The sequence below is a fragment of the Triturus cristatus genome, chromosome 8 (genome assembly GCF_964204655.1).
Source record: "Triturus cristatus chromosome 8, aTriCri1.1, whole genome shotgun sequence".
NCBI classification, from domain to species: domain Eukaryota; kingdom Metazoa; phylum Chordata; class Amphibia; order Caudata; family Salamandridae; genus Triturus; species Triturus cristatus.
Window position 1 is genome coordinate 723,796,503 of NC_140591.1, and position 21,361 is coordinate 723,817,863.

Consider the following 21,361-nt stretch of genomic DNA (forward strand, 5'->3'; position numbering starts at 1 on the left):
GTCGCAATTCACGGTTTGCCAAGGAACACTCATGGTCAAACCATCCCTGGTCTTCTGTAGTGGCGCGCAGTGGGATAGTAAGCTGTGCTCGAAGAACTGAGCAGATCTTAACAAAATCGTCTATTACAGTGAATTTGCTTCAATTTAAAAGTGTATTTTGTTCACAATCACATTCACAAACAAACATTTGCAATGCAATAGATCTCGCAGTTACTACAGTTTCAGCTATTGGCATTGTAAATAACAATGCCTTTTATTTATGTTTTTAAAACAAAAACAAAAATAAAAGGCATTATTAATTGCGAGACCTATTGCATTGCAAATGCTTGTTTCCGGACTGCAATGACAGCAGGCACATCCATTATGCGCGGGCTCACACTACTCACTAGTGGAGAAGTTACGGCATGATGTCATGCCAGGTGAGCGTTGTAGGGGAAGGGAAATCCATTAAAGAGAGTCATTTTCTCTCTGGATTTCCCTTCTCTTTTTGAAACTCAGGAGCAGCAACATTGTTGAGGTGTCACCAGGGCTTCAAGTGGAAGCTTTTTCAATATTATATACAAGCCATAGTTGCAGCTTATTTATCTTATGCAACTAACAACCATTGACAAAGCCAATAGCCCTGACTTCTTTTAGGTATGATGTTACTTGTTGTATCATATATCTGGATGCAGTTACAGAAGCTGCAAAATACAAATCTGGCGGCACACTATGCTAAGCACAGATTTTGGGCTTAAGTGTTTTGAATCCACACCCTTAATTACGTTGGCCACGCCCCTTTGAGAGACACCTCCCCCCCCCCCCCCGTTTTTTTCATCCCACTTAAAGCCTTGCTTATTCTAGTGCGTGCAGTTACTAGGTTAGCCCAACTCTCTGTGAAACCCAGGAGGTAGGTTTAATTCCAGCAATTCTGGCTGTTGACTGCCTTGCAGAAAATATCAAACATACTGATTTCAATCTTTTAAACTCTACTCGGAACCCGCCCTTCTCACCTCCCTTGCACACCCCTCAGCAGCTCGATAGAGGTCAGGCATGCACTCCACTGAGTTAAAGTCTGATTCACTAATAATGCTTTCTTTTTCAAGAGATACAGCTCCTTGAAAAGGAGGTAGGGATATGCCTTCAGGGTTTGTACATGATAAGTACCCTGAAGTCTCCCACATGAGAGGAAGTGTGGCCAAGTGCTAGGACTACAAACTTAGTCCCGGAGAGTCCTGCTCGAATCCCGGCTTCAGCTCACCATTCTGTGATTCTTAGCAAATCATTTAATCTGATCGTGGCTATCAATGTGTAAGTGTTCCCGTTCTCTTGTAAAGCTGTCTAATGTCCCGCGTACAAATGTGCACTTACTGCACTATATAAAAGTGCCAAAAAGCGCCTTGTACTGTGACATAGGCATCTATTTGCTAAGTGAGACGTCGAGTAGCACAGTTGTCGGAGACTCCAGCCTTACGTCAGCTGGCTCTGGAAGCAGAGGGATTCAAACTGACGGGAATGCGTAGTGCCTGTGTAAACTATAAGAAGACCAGGCATTCACTGTGACCTGCAAAGTGAAACCATCCAACTCACAGCGTACAGGCACATTGTTTCGAGGGTGTAGCACCTTGACGACCCTAACTAGGATCTTAGAGCTATGCAAATTTCAAACAAGCACATTGTTTAGAGGGTCTTTCTGGAAATAAGACGAAGTTGGGTTCTGTGGCTTTTTCTTGAAATTCGGCAGGATTCTCCAGTCTTGTCTATTGAGAGCCCGCCCTGCAGGGTTGGGGGGCCCCCAGCAAACTGGAGGTTTTGTGGAAGCATCAAATGGAGGGGGCATGACCCGCTGTCTCACTCGCACCAGCAGTCGGACTTCCATGGCAATTTGGTAATGTGAGTTGGAGAGAGAAAGGGAGATGAGGGAGGCAACGCTCTCCCTTTGATAACTTTGCATTCCAAGTATGTACTTTTGCGTGGCAGCTACACAGATGCACTGCAAATGCAAGAATAGACACGAGACCATGGCAGTAGAAATCACGCTATTCAGCAATTATTGAACTTTAGCCATATCACGTTGCATCATTTGAGTGCATTCTGGGGCCTGAAGTTTGTATAGGGCCACGTGACCACGGGGACTTGACATCATCACTGTGACTTTAAGATAATGAAACACTCACCTGTGAAGAAGGCAAGACGCCGAAACGCGTAGGTAGAGTAAAGTGTTTAAACGCTGCCGCACATTTAGATGAATAAATGTCTTTCTGGAAATAAGAGAAAGTTGGGCTCTGTGGCTTTTTCGTGAAATTCGGCAGGATTCTCCAGACTTGTCTATTGAGAGCCCGCCCTGCAGGGTTGGGGGCCCCCAGCAAACTGGAGGTTTTGTGGAAGCATTGTTTAGAGGGTGTAGCACCTTAACGACCCGAGGATCCTTGAGCTATGCAAACTTCAAACAAAAATAATATTGACAATAAAGCAATTGTTGCTGGTTGTTTCCAGCAAGGACAGTAAAAACTCACAACCATCCAGACAGTGCTAAATGGCATGTGAGCAGATCTGAACATGCCACAAAGACTGTGGCCGCACCCACTACCACCTACGAGAGAAGCATGCCCCCTAAAATACATAGATATATTTTTCACTCATCTGGCAGTCACAGTCAAGCTTATTTATTTTCCTTTCTATAAATGGCATGGGCTGCACCTGCTGTAAATTTCATTAATGAAGCAATACAAAAATGAAACCTTGTCTCAGCCAGTACGTACAGCTTACCCCCTTCACCTAACCCGTGGCCGTGACACTGTATACAACTCTCGTGCAAGGAGTGGGGGGGGGGCGGGGGAGGTGGGGGGGTTTGGAGGGCTGCCAGGGTACACATTAAAAACGAAAACACAAATAAAATACTGCATTAGCAATCTCTCAATCACATGAAGCTCGAGACTGCCCGGATCTGTGCTTTACACATACTTCATGAGATGTCAGTTCAAGGCATCGAGCTCATATTGGCGTTTATAAAATAGCGACCCAGATGCTGTGTAAAATGTTTCTTAAGAAAGCTAGCATTTTGAGCATTATTTGATGAGTGTATAGTGACTGGCCATTCAAGGCTTCTGGCTTGATTAAGAGTTTGGTGGAAAAAGAAGATCAACTGTTTTCTAGTGGTAGCGCTAAATATTGAGGACTATCACAAGCACTTTTTTTCCCCATCCAGGGATGTATAAGAGAAAGTTTCACCAATGGAATGTCCTGCAGATTTACATGGGCAAAAAAAAGGGATTTTCGCTACTGTGCGATTCAGGTCATTTTTGGAAAGAATTGTAGGAACACCATTTTATTAATACAGTTTGTTTTATATCCAAAAGTAAATTCGTTTTTGTTAAAGTATATGTTGCATCCGTAGAAAAAAATCATCTACATATTTTTGATAATATATGCATCACTTTTATTCTGCACATTCCATATTAGTTTTAAAATCAGACTTCTTGAACTCCAGGTCATGTTTACTGAGCAAACACTTTATATTAAGTCATAATCATCTCACGAAACTTCAAATTGCAGTTTATTAATGACAGCCCACACTAATTTTATAGTGATGTCCAACAAAACAACATAAAGACAATGTGGCCATAAATCTATACAAATATTCAAATACATTGTTAGAACAAACATTAAAAATGCAATAGGTCTTGCCTCTCATTAAGTTAAAGCCATTTGCTTTGCTATATAATACCATTAGCAAAGCAAATGGCTTTAACTTAATCAAAGGCGAGACCTATTGCATTTTCAATGGTTGTTCTTTAAAATCTACCTGCCTTTGGTCAGGCTGGAACCACCACAACTCTCTCCACAAACTCCTTTCCATTGCCATTAGTGCTGCAAGTTCTGGCCAATCCGGAAGCGTTGTTCCCTTTCTGGAGCAGCGCCATGATTGGAACGAGCAGGTGGACCCAGCGCTCATTCCGAGTGCAGTGAGCTGTGGCTGCCCGCCCCACCCCCTCACATGCACATATGGTGAGAAGCTTCTAGTGAGCATGTTGGGCTGGACGCTGGAAGGCAGTCGGCCAACATGACATGTGCACTTTGAAGTGCGTGTTTACGACCAGGAAGTGAGCCTGTATTCTATTTTGAAGCCCCACCCACTCATAAATAAAGCAGCCTGGCTCCCATCGTGGCCAATAGAAAATTTGAATTCACAGCACCCGCGGCCTGAAAACTGTGTAGCTTTGTTTATATTAAAATCGGGGACTGGTGCTGCCGCTGCCATGTGTTTCAGGCAGTGTGTATTTGTGCACCTTCCCACCCGTCAAGTGCATGCCAAGCATCAGGGCTTTAAGTGGGCCGGGTCTCACTGGGTCTGAGCACCAGCAGTTTTTTAAAGGGGGCCTCGAAACGGGTCTCTATCGGGCTCTGTTTTCTGCCGTGGCACAGGCGGTCCATTTTTTCCTCAGACTGCAGTGACAGCAGGCACATCGGTGTGCGTGTGCTCATACTGCTCAATTTTCACTAGTGAAGTTACGGCATGACGTCATGCCAGGTGAGTGTTATAGGGGAAGGAAAATCCTTTAAAGAGAGTCATTTTCTCTCTGGATTCCCCTTGCTTTTTGAAACTCAGGAGCAGCAACATTGTCGTGGTGTCACCAGGGCTTTAAGTGGACGCTATTTCAATTTTATATACAAGCCATACTTGCTGCTTATTTATCTTATGCAACTAACAACCATTTACAAAGCCTATAGGCCTGACTTGTTGTAGGTATGATGTTACTTGTTGTATCCTATATCTTGATGCAATGACAGAAACAGCAAAATACAAGTCGAGCAGCACACTATGCTAAGCACAGATTTTTAGTTCAGGTGTTTTTAAGCCACGCCCTGAATTGCATTGCCACGCCCATTTGAGAGACCCTCCAGTTTTTTCATCCCACTTAAAGCCCTGCCAAGCATCATTTATACTGACAGACTCTGACCTGTGTACTGTGCCAAGCAGTTAGCAGCTGTAAGCCAGGTTGCTTGCCGATTGCACTCACCTGTGAGAAAGGAAGAGTCCCCGCACATTCAGCCGCCGCCTGTGCACAAGCGGAGCAGAGCTGCGGTCGGAGTCGGCGTCTGTCCGAGTCGGAGGAACGGATTGAGGTGCTGGGTTTGAGCTGAGGGATTGAGCAGGGTCAAGCCGCGCGGGTTGGTGTGGCGGTGGTAGTTCTCTCCTGCTCCCCAGTTCCTCAGGCTCGCTCACCATCCCCTCTTCCTCCCTCACGTAGCGTGTAGGGGTACATGGTGCAGAGCCAGGGATCAGAGCCCCGCCCCCACGGTCGATTGGAAGTAGACCTGGACTGGGCACAATCAGAGGGGGGATAACCAGCCAGTCAAGGGTTTTCATTATATTTTCATTACACTTACTGGATTTAGCCCGCATGGTCGCTGCAAGCAGGATCTTCGAGGACTCACATGGAGTGATTTACGTGTGATTCACCTGCAATGATTCCTGCCTAGACTGACACTCTGGGCGACGTCTGGCTTCGGCCATATGCGAAGCTGACCTGAACAAGTAATAAGGTGGTGAGTGGTGCGAAAGCAGAGCCTTGCGGAGTTGGGGGGACGCGCTATTTGCCACAGCCTGTTTGTTTGTTTGCACCGGGGGGACTTCAAGCACCAGAGTCCTTCACTCCCAGGAGGGAAGAGCCACCACTGCTCTCGCGCTGAAAAGCGCCAGCGACCACCGCAGCTCGGGACGCGTGCGGGCCGCGCCCGGGCCCGTCCTTGCCCGTCAGAGACTGGAGGAGACTGGACTGGGCCATTTCTCTTCCATCTGGACATTGCTGAGGTTGCTCCATAGGTGAGCAAAGGTTATTTTTACTTAATTACACCGTCTGCGTTTTTCATAGCACTGTTAAAGTAACCATGGGGAGGCGCACGGCACTGCCGGCTGTTAGACCGGCCACAACGAGCATTGAAAGCATGCTGGAAAGGGCCGTCAGTATTGTGAGCAATGAAATCGAGCTCACCGAGAGGCGTCTCTCCCTCGGCTTAGGGCAATCTACACAATCTCTGGGCCCGATTGTTGAAACTATTGATCTAATCACATGTGATCCTGATGCTCCCGGCTGTGGTTTGCGAAGAGACCTGTGATGCAATTATATCAGATCCACCTGAGTCAAACTCTGTAACAGTTAACGCCCCCCCTCAGGGGGCAAAACGCAAGAGGGAATCAGGAAAGACAGTGAGCATGAAGAGAAAACAACCAATTCGCCCATGCTCTACCCGCACAACATTAAATTCTTGGATTCGCTCATCCTCTAATTTAACATCTGTTGAGGCCCATGTGCATGCCTCACCGATTGAATCGCTTTATCATTCGATTGGAACTCAGACTGAGAACGATCTTCAGTTTTCTATTATTGGCAATGACAACTGTAATAGGGTAATCAATATGAATCATTTAATAAACATTATCACTGATTGTGTTAAGCCTGTTCTTGATAATTTTCTATCCTCGCTGAAAGACTGCATTCCAGATGCTTCTTTAGACCAGCCTGTCCAGCCCGTACAGCCTGCACCCCAAATTACGAATATTGTCTCCCAAGTTGATGCCAAGGTATCTGACTCTATTAGTGCTAGAAAGCAAGCACAAAATGTACCCCCTAATAATAACTCTACTTGCTATTAAATCACTAATGTTCCATCTAATTTAAATTTGGGAGTCAATGATTGTGCGACATGTAACAAAATTCGCACGTGTCTTAATCAGGGGTAACATGGCGGCAAAAAGGCTCACGGAACATAGTAGCAGGATTAGCGATGGTAACTTGATAAACAATACGACATCTGTCAGTAATGTTCCTACCTCTTTACATAATAGCAATGGTATGGACAACATACTACAAGAAGGCGACAATGACCCAATTCCCACGACTCATACTGAGGGTAACAATGTGGTGTTAAATTTACCTCAAAAGGATTGTCCATATGTTGTGGTTTTAGCAGGTGTTCCCCCTTTAAGAAAAAATCAGATAGAATCTTGGGAGCAACTACGCTGTAAGTGCGTTGATTGGCTCTCCAAACATAGGACATTTAGGCCATCCTTAAATGAGAATATCATCATGGTACGACGAGTGGGCTGGCTGGGTATATCCCCCACATCCATTAAGGGGGACTGCATAGTTATCAACTTTCGTAGGCAATCAGTGGCAAAAACTATACTATCACTACAGATGGATTAGACAGATTCTAGCACTAGCATATGGGCGGTACCCTTAGGCTACTTTTATAAACCCACATTTGAGGCATTTTGCTCCAACTCGCATAATTCTATTCCAACATTCAACAGATTTACACCCTTATCAGGTTTGGACTGCCAAGATTGACTGCCCTCTCCACCAACGAGTGAAGTATTAATTGAGGTATCAGTATTAGCACTGACTCAAATATGTCCTCAGCCTAGCAAACCTGATATATCGATTACAAGGAGCGTTGATCTGACACTTAAAATATTGAGTTGAAATGTTGCCGGTCTGGCATCCAAGTTAAATTTACCAGACTGGAAGGGGTTAATAAGTAGTCAAGATATTGTAATGTTTCAAGAAACCTGTTTTAATACTTTGTCCCCCATCCCCAAATTAGGTAGGCCTGTTGGTGGCCTCTCCACCTGGATAAATATTAAGGCAGGCGGTCGTGCTAGAACCCTGCATACTAATAGTGATACATTTCAAGTAACCCTTTATACTCGGGGGGGGGGGGGGGGTGTATCACTTTACTTGATTAATTTCTATAATGATGATTTTAAAACCGTTCCCAATATGAACTTTTCTGAGTTGTTTAATTTTATTTCAAAATTACAAATTGATAATTGTGGTGCCCTAATTAAGGGTATATGTCTAGGTGGCGATTTTAATGTTAAAATCCCAAGGGATATTTATTTGGCTGTTCGGCCCAATACTAGAGGTTTGTTGAGCAAAAGTGGTGAGCAGTTAGTGAACCTCTTAAGTTCGAACAATTTTCTTAATGTCATGGAGAGTGCAGCTGTGACTCCTAGTGACGGACGTATAGTACCAACCTACAGAAGTCGAGGTTCAGCCTCCACTATTGATTATATTTTTATAACTACTTCCCTTGAAAGCCACGTGCTAAGGGCTGAAGTAATCCCAACAATACAAGGAGACCACAATCCTATTAACACTATCCTAAGCTTCACACGTCGTCCAACGTATGATTATACGCATGGGGCAAGTGATTTAATGATGACAACTGATAATCTCAGACTTGTGTGGCGCGGTATTGACAATAATGTATTATTTGAAAGGATGATAAAACTTTACCCGGATTTGATCAACACTTGTCTGACATTTATAGCACGCAATGCAGAGGTAATTGGTGCCTTCTCAGAGCTCTGTTTTGGCATTAAAAACATATTGTCCAAGCCAAATAGGAACATTAACTCTGACCCAGGCTGGTTTAATGCAGATTGCTCTGCGGCTAACAGAGCACTAAGAAAGGCGCTTGTAAGCAAACCTAGAGTTAGCTCTCTTGTGTCGTCACTTAGGAGATGTTATAAAAGAGCTATTGCATGTAGGAAGGAGGAGCTCATCAATGACCATTGGGCTAACCTTGTTCGGACAAATGTATTAAAAAATGGTAAGAATTTCTGGAAGGCTGTTAAAGGCATGAAATCCGTGGGAAATACAGCTTCACCTATTAGCTGCAACATTTCTAGTGAGTCCTGGGAGGCATATTTTAGTAAGATCTATGCTGCCCCGGACCCTTGTGAATCTAAAAAGGAGTATACATATACCACCGAGATTCAGATCGAATTATCTGAAGTCGAGGAGGCCATTACCCAGAGCCTGGGGGGCAAAACTCCCGGGCCGGACGGTCTTCCTATTGACCTCATTAAAAGCTATCCCGATTTTTGGGCACCACTACTTGTAAATGTTTTTAATAATTTGACAAACTCATCCATTCCCGAAACATGGTCTTATAGTACCATAGTTCCAATTTTTAAGAAGGGGGACCGGTCAAACCCGAGCTGCTACAGGCCGATATCATTGATTGATAATACTCTGAAAATTTTGGGGAGGGTGTTATTCAACAGGATCAAGTCATGGGCTGAGGACTGCCAGGTTTTACAACCATGTCAGCTGGGGTTCAGGAGTAAGGTTGGCACTGTGGAACAATGCCTTAACCTTAACCTGATTATCAGTAAATACAACATAGCCAAGAAAACACCTGTGTACCTGGCATTTATGGATCTTACGTCGGCCTTCGACTTTGTAAATAGATCTCGCTGTGGTCAACTCTTTTAAATCTTGGGCTAGACGATTCATTAGTCTCCTTCCTGGCATATTTGCACAGAGATCTAAAAGCCAGGGTGCGCATTAGTAGGGACGGTGTGATCTCTAAAGCCATTGAAGTTGGTAGGGGGGTCAGACAGGGTTGTGTCCTGGCCCCCCTCTTATTCATTCTGGAAATTAACGATCTAAGCAAATCCCTGGTGATCTTAACTTGTGACGTCCCAATTATTAGTGGAAACAAAATCCCTGCATTGTTATATGCTGACAATGCAGTTTTAATGGGGCGTACCCCTAAAGCCCTACGCGCCTTGGTTCAGGGTTTTGTGAAGTTTATGGCAACTCTAGATTTATGCACTAATTTTAAAAAATCGTTTCTGATGTCATGTGGGTCTAAGAAATATTATAATCTCTCAATTGTTATAAATTCTAATCAACTATGAAGCACTTGCACTTTCCCGTATCTTGGGTTGGTATTCGCATCTAATGGATTATGGAATGATCACGTGGTCCATTGCAAAAGGAAGTTTATTAACTCTATCAATACCATACTTAGGTTACCTAAGCCAAGAAACATAGAGGTAGTGCCTTCTATTGTTAAAATCTACAGATTGCAATGTACACCAGCTGCTACATATGGGGCGGAGGTTTGGGGGAATACGATTAGCACCCCCATCCAGCGTGAAGAGAATAGATGTTGTCGCAAAGTCCTGGGCGCGCCATTTTTCTCCTCTACGTATGCTGGTCATAGTGAACTCAACCTACCGTACATAGAGGATTATATTAAGGCTCACCCGACTTTGTTCTGGCTGAGAATTTGGAAAAACCCGGCTGCACAATTGACAAGGGAGATAATCTTAGATTGTAGGGATGGACCTTTAGTTTCATCCTCCCGAATTGATGTTCATGGTTTGTTGCGTCACGAACAATTAATGTACCTTTTGTTCCATGAAACTCTGCTGAGCCATTCATAGCTCTGCCCTTGATAAAGGAGTTGTCAGACTCTGTGTTATTTTGTGGGCATGGGCACCTGGCTCGCCTTGGCATCTCTTTAACATTCTTCCATGTTTCCTCGCACTATGTCGTTACCTGAGTCTGTTTTGCCCTTACTTGATTTATGTCCCCTAACCAGTACATCTCTCTCCTGCCGTCCATGTTCCTCTTCAGCTTCCTACTGGCCAACAAGACACTGACTACCCGCGCTTTATTCAGGGAAGATCATTTGATTCGCAAGATCCCTTCATCATTCCCTGTCTTGTTCACTTTATTTCGTGTTACTGGGGCCTCTAGCAAATTGAGGCACCTAAGAACAGCATGAACCTCTAAACAAGCAACCAACATAAATTAAAACGTTGAGTGTGTGTCTCTTTCCGCGCACATGGATGTCTGAAAGTATGTTGCTCTGTTTTTATATATGCGCATATAAACGTCATTGCAGCAGTGTGACTCGGTAAGTTAAATGGGAGCCACTGACGTTTGCTGCCATCTTCAGGTCCAGTGTCTGTTCCCAGCAACACGAGCTCTGCCCTCCGTACTTCTGGGGTTTGTGAATTGAGCACCATTAAAACTGGATAATAGTATCGCCTTTTATGCGCAGCATTTAGAAGTGGCAGAAGTGCATTACGAAGCACTAGATAATAGGAAAGATAATATAAATGTGTGAATGGATGTTTTGAGTCTGTGTGGATAGACTTTACAAAAGCCTAACCTTTTGGCTTTGTCAGTGCTTGCTTTTTTTATCCGATACACTTATCCTTTCCAAAATTAAAATAGAAGGAAATACACAATGAACTGAAGTTGGATTATGAATGTTAACCTTCAACTGAAGTACAATCTTTATATGTTCCCCTGAACAGGAACTGCAGCTATCCTCGGTCTTCAGTTATTCCTTCCTGCAAGATTTTGGGAACTTACACTTGTCGCTCTCTTTGGTGACGTCCCTTTTATCAAATAGTGATTATTCCTTTAGTTATTAAATAGCTCCTGTTTCTCGCATGATTTGCTGTATTGCTGTGTGGCAGATATACTGCTGTATTCAACAAGGACACAATAACTACTTCCATTAAGTATTTATATAAATGTATTTTCAACGAGAATATATATGAAGGACCTTTCCATTAGTGATTAATTTTAAGACTTCAACACTTATTGTATAGAGTTGTGATTTACGTTTATTCTCCCCCTTTTTTTTTTTTTTTTTTTTTTTTTAGAGCTTCTCACATGGTCATCGCTTTTGTGAAACAATACCCCGATCATCTGGTTATAAATCTTGATAAGGTATGTTTTTTTAAACGAACAATATCAAAGTATTTTAATTCTTTCTAACACAATTGCTTGCATGTTAATTGTTTTAAATGTAATGCCTTGTGTAACTCTGCACTTCGAGCCATCGCCTTACTGACTATACGATATGTGTCGCTGCTGTGGCTACTGAAGATAGGTCCTGCTACAGCTCCCCCGAGTAAGCCCTCGGGCTTCCCCATGCTCTACAGGTAAAGGCCGTTTAGGCAAACTACATAACGAGTGACTGTCTCCTATATTGTCCCAAAATGTTATTTTAGTTTGAAGCGCCATTGCTGTATCAGTTGCTTATCTGGAATTAATACTGTGCTTATTTTGTTTGATTTGTACTATTTGGTTGTTTTTCTGTTGCCTAGCTCACCTTATTGGCTTGACAACATTCCCTGACTGGTATTGACCCCTGCAAGCCCTGCTTTTCCCTTAAGACCCAATCCCAGATTACTGGCACCCTCCTCTCTCCATCCCAATTGACCTTCAGACTGGTTTGTCTTCTGTAGTCCAGTGGGATCAGTCACCCGCGCATCCCTTTCACCACAATGTAATCCCTCCTCCTTTTGCTTCCAGTGTTTCTATCCATTCTGGGTGTCCAGTTGAGGGCAAAAAGGTTAAGGGCATTTTAGGGCAGGAGTTGGTCTAGAGCCAAATCCCGCTTCAATCCTTGTCCTGCACTCCCCTCTCCTGCAACCCCCTCAATCCTAATAACTATTCCTTTCCACAGCATTATTCTTCCAATGGCGCTACACTTCTGGTTACCCAGGCACTCTTAATATATGATAATCCTTATTAATTTCTTTCCATAACTGTCCCACTCTGTGGCATCTCTTCGTTGACTCCTGGTAGACTTCATAGACTATACTCCTACCTCTTGTTTCTTTTACTGGATGTCTCCTCTTCTGCTCTTGGATGGACTGCCTACAGCACATTTCCTTATTTCATTAGGTTGTTCCACCTAGCCCCTCCTCATTCTTGGTGTACCTCATAGCGCATGCTCCCTCTGTCAACTGCACCTTTCCCTGGATTGTTCCTCTTGCACTCCTGGTTGAACCCCAGAACATGAGTTCTTTTGCACTCTTTCTCTGCGAGTCATTACTCTTTGCTCCTCGATGGACATCAGATAACCTATTCCATTCCATTTTTACCATCCTACTTTAGGGTCTTGCTCCTCTTTAAATTATGGTAAACCCCATAGAACATGTATGGCCAGCCAATCTTATGGGGTGGGGTTTGCAATAATTTTGGGAACCAGTGGGCCACTTGAGTGAAACAAGCGAGCCAGACCAATACATCTTTCTACGTTGCTGACTCCCTCCCGTGGACTCCCTGCTCTCTTTATTTTTTCCCCTCTCCTTTCTGTGGATCTTGTTTTTCATGGTCGCTAATAAATCCTGTATTGAATTTGTAACCTCTCTGTAATTAATGTGATCATTTTTGTAATTTGTAACACAATGTTTCCTTATGTTAAGCGCTAGACTTAGTTTTTTGGCCCATGCCGGTGGAGCTACCTGATAGCTATAGAGGAGATGGCCCCCTTGGCCGTCACCTACCCAGCCGGACTTTAGGCAGACCTTTCTTCGTCTCGCCTTCGCATTCTCCCTCCTACTCCTACTACTTTACCCTACCCCCTTTCCTCATCTATGCTCCATTTATTCATCCCCTATGCTTTTTAAATGTTTTTCCGTTGAGACCTAGCCATTTGGCCGATGCCTGGTGGAGCTACCTGATAGCTATAGAGGAGATGGGCTGTGGACTTCCCCCTCGGCCGTCACCTACCCAGCCGGACTTTGGGCAGACTCTCCCTCGTCTCTCCACCCTATTTCCCTCCTATCCCTTTACCCTACCCCTTCTCCCTTCTAAGCTCCATTTATCTCGTCTTTACGGTCTTGAAATGTTTTTCTAGTAACTGATGTAACTGGTAACTGATGTAATTTGGTAACTTTGTGGAACCCTATGTAAAGCGCTCTCATACCTCCGGGTCTAGCCAGCGCTATCTGCTTTCGCTCTTAAGTAAATGCAGCACTTTTACTTACTATTTGTTATAATAGCCATGCAGGTTTATAGCAGTGAGAAAATGCCTGATGCACTGCAGTGCTTGTGACGTGTAGATCACTCATACAGATTTTAGTGAGAGAGTTCAGTTCTTCATGCAGCTATTGTAGATAACCTGCAGGTCACAAGTTCCGATCCCGAGAAATAGTTCAGTAGGTCCTATTCCTGCTGCAAATATCTGCATGGTACGGATGGTGACAAGTATGAATCCTTGCAGTGCTTTGCTTTTCAGATGTTGATGTAATGAGTGCCATTCAGCTGGGAAGTACTATTACTAAGTGGCAAAACACAGCACCCAGTTATTACCTTGCTGCAGCTCTGAGAGTAAGCACTAATTGTTTTCTCTCAAAATCTACCTTCGGTCTGACAGGAAATGATGACAAGGGCACAATCCCACGTTCAGTGTTTTTCTTTTTAGAGTACCATAGTCCCGGTCTAGAAAGAGCGCGAGGCTGTTCTCTCTCATCAATACCCTTCTGCATTTAATTGGTACTTGTAACCGCATCTCCTGCAGTCCGCAGACTTCATGACCAACATATCTATTCCACCTGATAGGATTTCTGAAGCAATGCCAGGTCAAAAGAGTCTTGTATCTCAGTCAGCTCCATCAACACCTTTTTTATCTTTAGTGTGAACAAGGCAGCTGTAATTAACTGTTTTACCTCTAGATACTTACAGAGAGCATACTCTGGCCTTGGTCTCCTCTTTCCTGATGAATCGTCCATTTCAGGGCTGCTCGTCAAATGTTGTTTCTATCACGCACTTGCTTACTTCTGGTGTTCCGCAGGGATCCGCCCTTTGCTTTTCAATATCTATGTCTGCCCCTTGGCGGACTTAGTGGAAAGCTGCAGCCTTTCTCTATTCTCATATGCGGATGATACCCAGATTATTTTCTCTCTGACATCGGAGCAAGATTCGAACCTGGAAGATCTTAACATCTGCTTCAGGTCTGTCTCCACTTAGATGAATTACAACTCTCTAAAATTGAATAGTGACAAGACTAAGGTCATGGTCCAGGGTGGGGCCCGCCGCTCTGGGGACCCCAGCACTGGCCCATCTCGCTGGGTGCCCTTCCTGTCCCTGCTGACAAGGTGAAGGACCTCGTTTTTTGGCTAGACTCCACTCTGTCCATGAAACCTCAGGTTGTCATGGTGGCCTCCTCGTGTTATGCTACTATGAGGTGGCTTAGAAAGATCTTGTGGAGATTTCCCTTCGATGCTCAAAGCATCCAGGCTTTGATTCTGTCCAGGTTAGACTATTGTAACATCTTATCTCTAGGAGCAGACAAGTCCCTGATCAGGTGCCTTCAAGTGGTTCAGAACTCTGCTGCCAGGCTCCTGCTCTGGCTTCCTAAACACTCCTGCATCTGACCTTCTTCATGACCTCAACTGGCTCACCGGGGAGAAGCATATCACTTTCAATGCACTCTGTTATATGCACAAAATATATTGCCGCTCCGGACTTTAGAACTTGCCTCTCCCTACTACCCCCGTACACTATGTTCCAGCAATCAATCTCAGTTTACCGTTCCTAAAGTTAGGCGCACCCGAAAGGGTGGTCGCTCCTTTGCCCTTTTGTGACCAAAGCTATGGAATGCACTCCCGGAATCTCTGCGATCCTGCACCTCTCTGCTCAACTTTCGGAAGAAGTTGAAAACTTGGCTATTTTTAGATCTCCTCCTGAGGTGTCCCGCTTAGTGCCTGGGAAACCCTCTGGGTAGCCATGCGCTCTTCAAGAACTAAATTATAAATATACTTTCCCCACATTATCCGTTGTGGAATTTACCTTGACAGTGATTTCTGTAGCCCAGTCTCTAAAGCCCCTCATTTCTGGAAGGTGTCTGTTAATTTCCAGCTTGTACCTCTAAAGGTCTTGAAATTTCTGCACCTTCTTGGACAGTTTTTGCTCCATTCCCAGTTTATCCTCCAATGCATTCTCAACCACTTCAATATTACAATTCTCTTTGTCTGCCTGCAGGTTATTAATGGACTGGAGTAGCTCTGCCTTTCCCTTGTTAGTTCAGGTCCCTCAATGGAATCACCATGGATATCACCTTGACTTTTCTTAGACAATGTGGAGCAAACATTGAATAACTCCTTTTTTTGTTTGTTTGCTCCCTTGAACAATTACTTTCATTTGAATATGGGTGTTAGGTTAGTCAGGCAGAGGAAATTGTTACTCCTACAATGAGACTCCCTAGAGGCCTCTCACAAGGGAAAAGGCAACATCCAGACAGACACAAAATGGGGTCTGACTCATTTTCACTCCCAAACTCACTCTGAAGATCTGCCAGTCTTTTAATTTGCCATTTGGGATTATACGACCCCAAATCATTAACATTGAGTATATTTCCATAAATAAAGAAGATAGTTATCAACACCCTTTTGACAAATTATGAAACAAAGCTGATCAATATCGACAAGGTCTAATTCCATTGATAGATCTATGAACTCTAGGCGGACTTCACCATGGGTTTTAATGGGTAACTCTCAAATATAAACATAAAACTGGTTTACTGTCCATATACCTTTCCTACACTCATGTCAAGAATGCCATTCTTGTCCGCACTGCTCTGCAAAGGTGGCATAATAAGCCCTAAAGCTAGTGCTTGAGAAATCTTTTAACAAGAAAATGCAATAATTCAGTTTGCTGTATGTGTATCCTTTTCGGAAAATCAGGATAATAATAAAAAAAAATCCTAACTCTTGTGTAGGAAAATTTCAGTTCTATTAAGGACATGGAGGCGAGGATTATGCATTTGTTTTGCTGCTTTATTAACATAGCAGCCCCACTTAAAACAACTTCATTTTACTTTCCATTTGCCTGCGAAAAACGAACAGTACCATCAATCATTGAGAATATAGAACAAAACGCAACGAACCACAATGAAACGGTTAGTCCATTAGATAGCCAATCAGGTTGCAGTTGAACCTGTAATAGTTCTCTCTCAGCTCTGATCCCCCTCGTTCTTCGCGCAAGTTAATCCTCAGCTACTTTTGATTAGTCCAGTTTAGCACCATCTGATCCTAGAAATAAGAGTGTCGGATCAGGTTAGGTTGCAACATCGTGACTAACCACAGAGATTCACATCCTAAGAATATCATCAACAGATCCTCTAAGAACAACATTACAAGTGTACACTATCATAAAGAGTTGATACTTACTCCTTAGGATGGGCACCAAACAGAGAAAGGACTTTCTCGCTGGGTGGGATAATCTTCGCCTCCGTGTCCTTAATAGAATTGAATCATTCCTACACAAGAGTTCGGAACAATTTTTATTCTATGTCAGGACCGAAGGCGAGGATTATGCTGGTTCAAAGCTTACTCGCCACCAAATGAGCCATATACAGCACCAGCTTGAAGTAAAATCGCTTAAACTCCGAATCTGAGGACCAATTAGCAGCGTTCATAATGTTCTCCAATCTCACTCCCAGGGAGAACGCTTTAGACACCGTAGAGTCTATCTTTATATTCGCATGCTTATTCAATCCACAATGATATTTAGTAAAGGATAGTAGAAAATATTGAAGCACAGCCAGTATTTATAAATAACTACGCTTCAGCGTAACCAAGTTTTATTAGAAAGCCATTTATGTATTTTCAAAAATTCTTCAAAAAACAATTTGTGAGTGTTTCGCAAAGAAGAAGAAAAGAATGAATAGACCCCAGGTATAAAGAAAAAACAAAACCGAAGCAAAGAAAAACAGCCAGGGAGAATGTGAACATCCACAGTATATTGGTTGCTCTATATCAAAAGACAGCAGTTTATATTCAGTACAGTCAAGGACACAGGGAATTAATAATTGTATCACAGTTATAGAAACCAGTTTGTACGTGTGTTGATGTCATTTCGACCCTTAATGGAATACAAGGGTCTCATCAGGACTGAAATGGCCTGGAGTTGGCCGGTTATATAGAGAGCCAGATCCGCAAAATGGAGACCCACTCAAGAGTTGCAAAGAATTATTGTGCCTGGTTGGTGAAGGCGGCTTCTAATGTGGACTTGCTAGGGGCGAAAATCCCCTTATTAGTTCCTTAAAAAGTTGGAGAGCAGCTGTGGTAGCCTCTCATTAATATAGTGATGTCCTTGCAGGGCAACATTTATTTGTGCTCCTATTTGAGCCCCTGTGCGGCTCCCTTAAAGGCTGCTCTCCTGGTTAAGGGAGTCTTGGCAAGCATTGAGGAAAGGTAGCATGTCTTATGTGCAGCAACCTGGGGCGGGAGGAATACCCCGCTGCTGAAATGTCATTGTCCTTAAAGGCAAAATGAGTAATCTCTTGGGATTCTCTGCACAGGCAGCCTCAAATTGTGTGTACATAAATGGTAACAGTATGTACTAACACATGAAAGGTAGAATCACACAATTTATTTTTCTTTGGAATTACAGTTTATATTTATTTCACTTGTTGATTTAAGACTAGAATGTAGAGGCGGAAGGCCACTGATTTTGCACATCCAAATGTGTGTGCAGTGTTTCAGCTAAAGCTGTTATCCCATCAGACATACCAGCCATGTAAACTTCACCTGGTAGATGAAGTCTAAATATTCTGGTTACGCAATGCTGAGTAAGAATGCCTACTTGTTGCTCCTATCAGTACTCTGTTGCACTGATTGCCACCTCCTACAGGCACATAGCACCTTCCTCTTTCGTGTGACCTGTTTGGGCACTAGATAAAAAAAACTTTGACTTCTGTAACTGAACTTGAGCTCAGTTGTGGCAAGACACTCTTAGGTGTGGCTACTGTCTTCCTGGACGGTCTACTTTTGAGCATAGGCCAAATCTTTTAGGACAGCCTCTCAGTACTTTAAGAGGTTTTTCAAACTTCATCTACAATTCCTATCCTTTCCTTGTCCGTACCGTTGTATGAGTGATTAAATATTCAGCAGTCTTCTTGCTGTTGGTCTCCCTTGGCATCTTTATCCAGGCTCCCACAACACTAGTTGTCCAGAAATGTACCACATGTGAAACCCCCCTCCTGAGGTCGTGGTGTTTACCCTGCAGTGGATGAAACTGAGGCACTTTGCTTCAAGAACTGTAAGGAGTCTTCTAAGGGCACGGACCTGCTCGTCAAAAAAAGATGTACTAGTCAACACTCCGTAAGAATTAATTCAGCAATGTCTTTTTATAGAATTGCCTTGCTCAAGATCACCTCCAAATCCTCGAGCTCTGAAAGTGTTACAAGAGTCTGCAAATCTCCCTATAACTCTGCATTCTAACTTCAACTTGTGGGTCTTCCGCAACTCTCATGGTGCCTCTGATCATTTTTTCATATATTCATGCCATAGCAACTTATGTGTTTGCTTTCAGAAATTTGTCATTCAAAGTGTGCTTGCAAAATCTCTAAGCCTCTTGTGTTTTCTGCGTGAACATCCAAGAAAAGCACAATAAATTGAAGTAAATACATACAGTGCTAATACCCCTGTAACAGGGGTATTAGGACTGTGCTCTGGAGCTGGGCACCCTGCATCCACAGCCCGTTTTCCATTGCTGGCGTTATGGCCTGTGATTGTAAGACCTGTTGATTTGTGACAGCCCTCCTTTAAAAAATGCCCATAAGCTAGGGTTTCCAAGTAAGTGTGAATAGAACATAGCCCCAACTGAGTGAATGGGTGTGAGCAACAGTCTCCTCCTGTCCTTCCACCAGGCCTTAATATTTTCACCTCCTAAATAATGGTGAGTATTCTGGGGGAGATTGTAGGCAGTCATGGCATAGTGGTGGGCATCCCTGGTACTGGCCTAATGGTGCTAGTTATGTGCGTATTGTTGACACGAGTGACGTCATGGTGCCAAAGTTTGGCATGATGCTGGTATTGCGGTCATATTTCTGAGAGAGGTTATGGTCATTCTTGACATATTATGGGCATCCATGACATGGTGGTGGCCTCTTTTAGTAAAGCGCTGTCCCTGACATCCATGGCATGATCACTGCCACTTCTAGCATAAAGCTGTTGCTGGCGTAGTGTCAGGTATTACTATATTGCGAGCATTCACGTATGATGTTGCCCAGTGCTTGCGTGTTGCTTGCCTGATAATAGTGGTTGCCAGTCATGGCATGATATGGCTATCCATTTTCTTGCGCTTCCACTTAAGTGGAAGTCCAGATTTGATTGTCGGGTTGAAACACCATTTCTTGGGTTTAAAGAATAGAGACCACATGTTCCTTACTCAGATGTAAGCCCCATCCCGAGGCTATGTAAAGGTTCATACCAAGTCCCATTCATCCATCCCCTCTGATCAACTTTCCCATTCATTCATAAATGCTCTCAAGCATCTGTCCATGTTCTTACATATTCCCCTATGCACTTTTTCATGCATGCACCTATGTGTTCATGCAGCCGCTTGTCCATGCACGTACCACTTCATCCATGCACATATGTGCACATCCTTGCCCTCAGCATGTCCTAATCTCTCACACTGTCTGGCAGTCAGTTCAATGTTTATTCAATGTTTAAAAAACATAAAAGAAAACAAAATGTCATTTTAAGAAAATAGCAACAACAAATGAGAATCCTAATACATGATTTTAAAATCCAGCCATAAATTAATTAAACATTTGAACAGTCTGAAATCCATCTGTGGATAATGCAGCAGCAAGTGGCAACAATTTAGCAAAACATTCGGAATCAGGTAATAAAGTCACTTGTGCATAGAGTTGGAGAAGATCTTGTCAACAAACTTACAAAGTAAAAAAAAAGTATAGGTGCAAGCCCTCAAGCCTATAACATTTAGTCAGCTCAACTAACTCACACTCATGAAACTTGACAACTTGGGGCGTAAAGTGATTTTGTGCATTCTTCAAAAAAAAGACACATGGGTGTAAGTAAGCCCTATACATTTGATCAGCTCCGTTATCTCATACCCATGAATAATATATAATTGATCACTTTCCACAAATCATATCATTGCTTTGCATTACTTGCTCACAATATTTTGTAGTCTAACTGCAGCTGAGATAAATATATATACCATATAACAAATAAGTTCAGACTGCAGAAGTTGTAAATAGAATAGGGCCGGCCTACATCTTATGTTGCGTGACCTAAGTAACTGAATTAAAAATGTGTCTGTGGTAGTTCAGAAACGTTCCAGGGAAAATAAAGTGTAATGTAGATTGTGCAGACTCTGAATCACTTGGGCATGGCACAAGGTCTGATTCGCCAAACACACCTCTAGGACAGGAAGCCAGAACAAGCATTTGCAATGCAATCGGTCGCCCCTTTGGAACCTTATATGTATTTAACTATGCGCACATTAGCCTGAGTGCTGGAACATCTACTGTTCTTTATCATGGAGGGAAAGTAAGCACCAAACTGCGTGACACGCCAGGCATGGGGACACATGGAGAGAAATATTGCCTTTCAGCAGGAACTAGTATACTCCAAAGCTCTATTTTTGATATAAAATCAGGGCCTTTAGTGGTCATATCACTGAAATTACAAGATTTGAATAAAATATTGTTGTCTACGGGTGCTCATGGAAGATCATTTCTATGGACTGAAATCTAGAGAATGCTAAAGTGATTCTGGTATTTTACTGACCTCTGCTGTTCGTTTTCTATCAAGAAAGTTAAATAGAGGCAGTTGCCAAAAAAATAAATAAAAGTCCCTCAGCTTAATGCAACTCTGGTATTTTTCTGACCTCTACTGGTCTTTATCTATCAAGACAGTTAAAGAGAGGCAGTTTAACAGAAAAAAAAGTCCCTAAGTGGAAGCAGACAATTCTTAGGGCTAATCCCCAGAGCCCACAAAGTACATACA

General features: G+C 43.2%; 1 protein-coding gene across 1 annotated transcript in view; it reads left to right on the forward strand.

Moving 5' to 3' along the window:
- Positions 1-21,361, forward strand: part of TGDS (TDP-glucose 4,6-dehydratase) — a 256,503-nt gene that overhangs the window by 32,387 nt on the left and 202,755 nt on the right. The window contains 1 exon segment of the mRNA XM_085622129.1: positions 11,465-11,531. Coding sequence (XP_085478255.1) covers positions 11,465-11,531 — 67 coding nt within the window.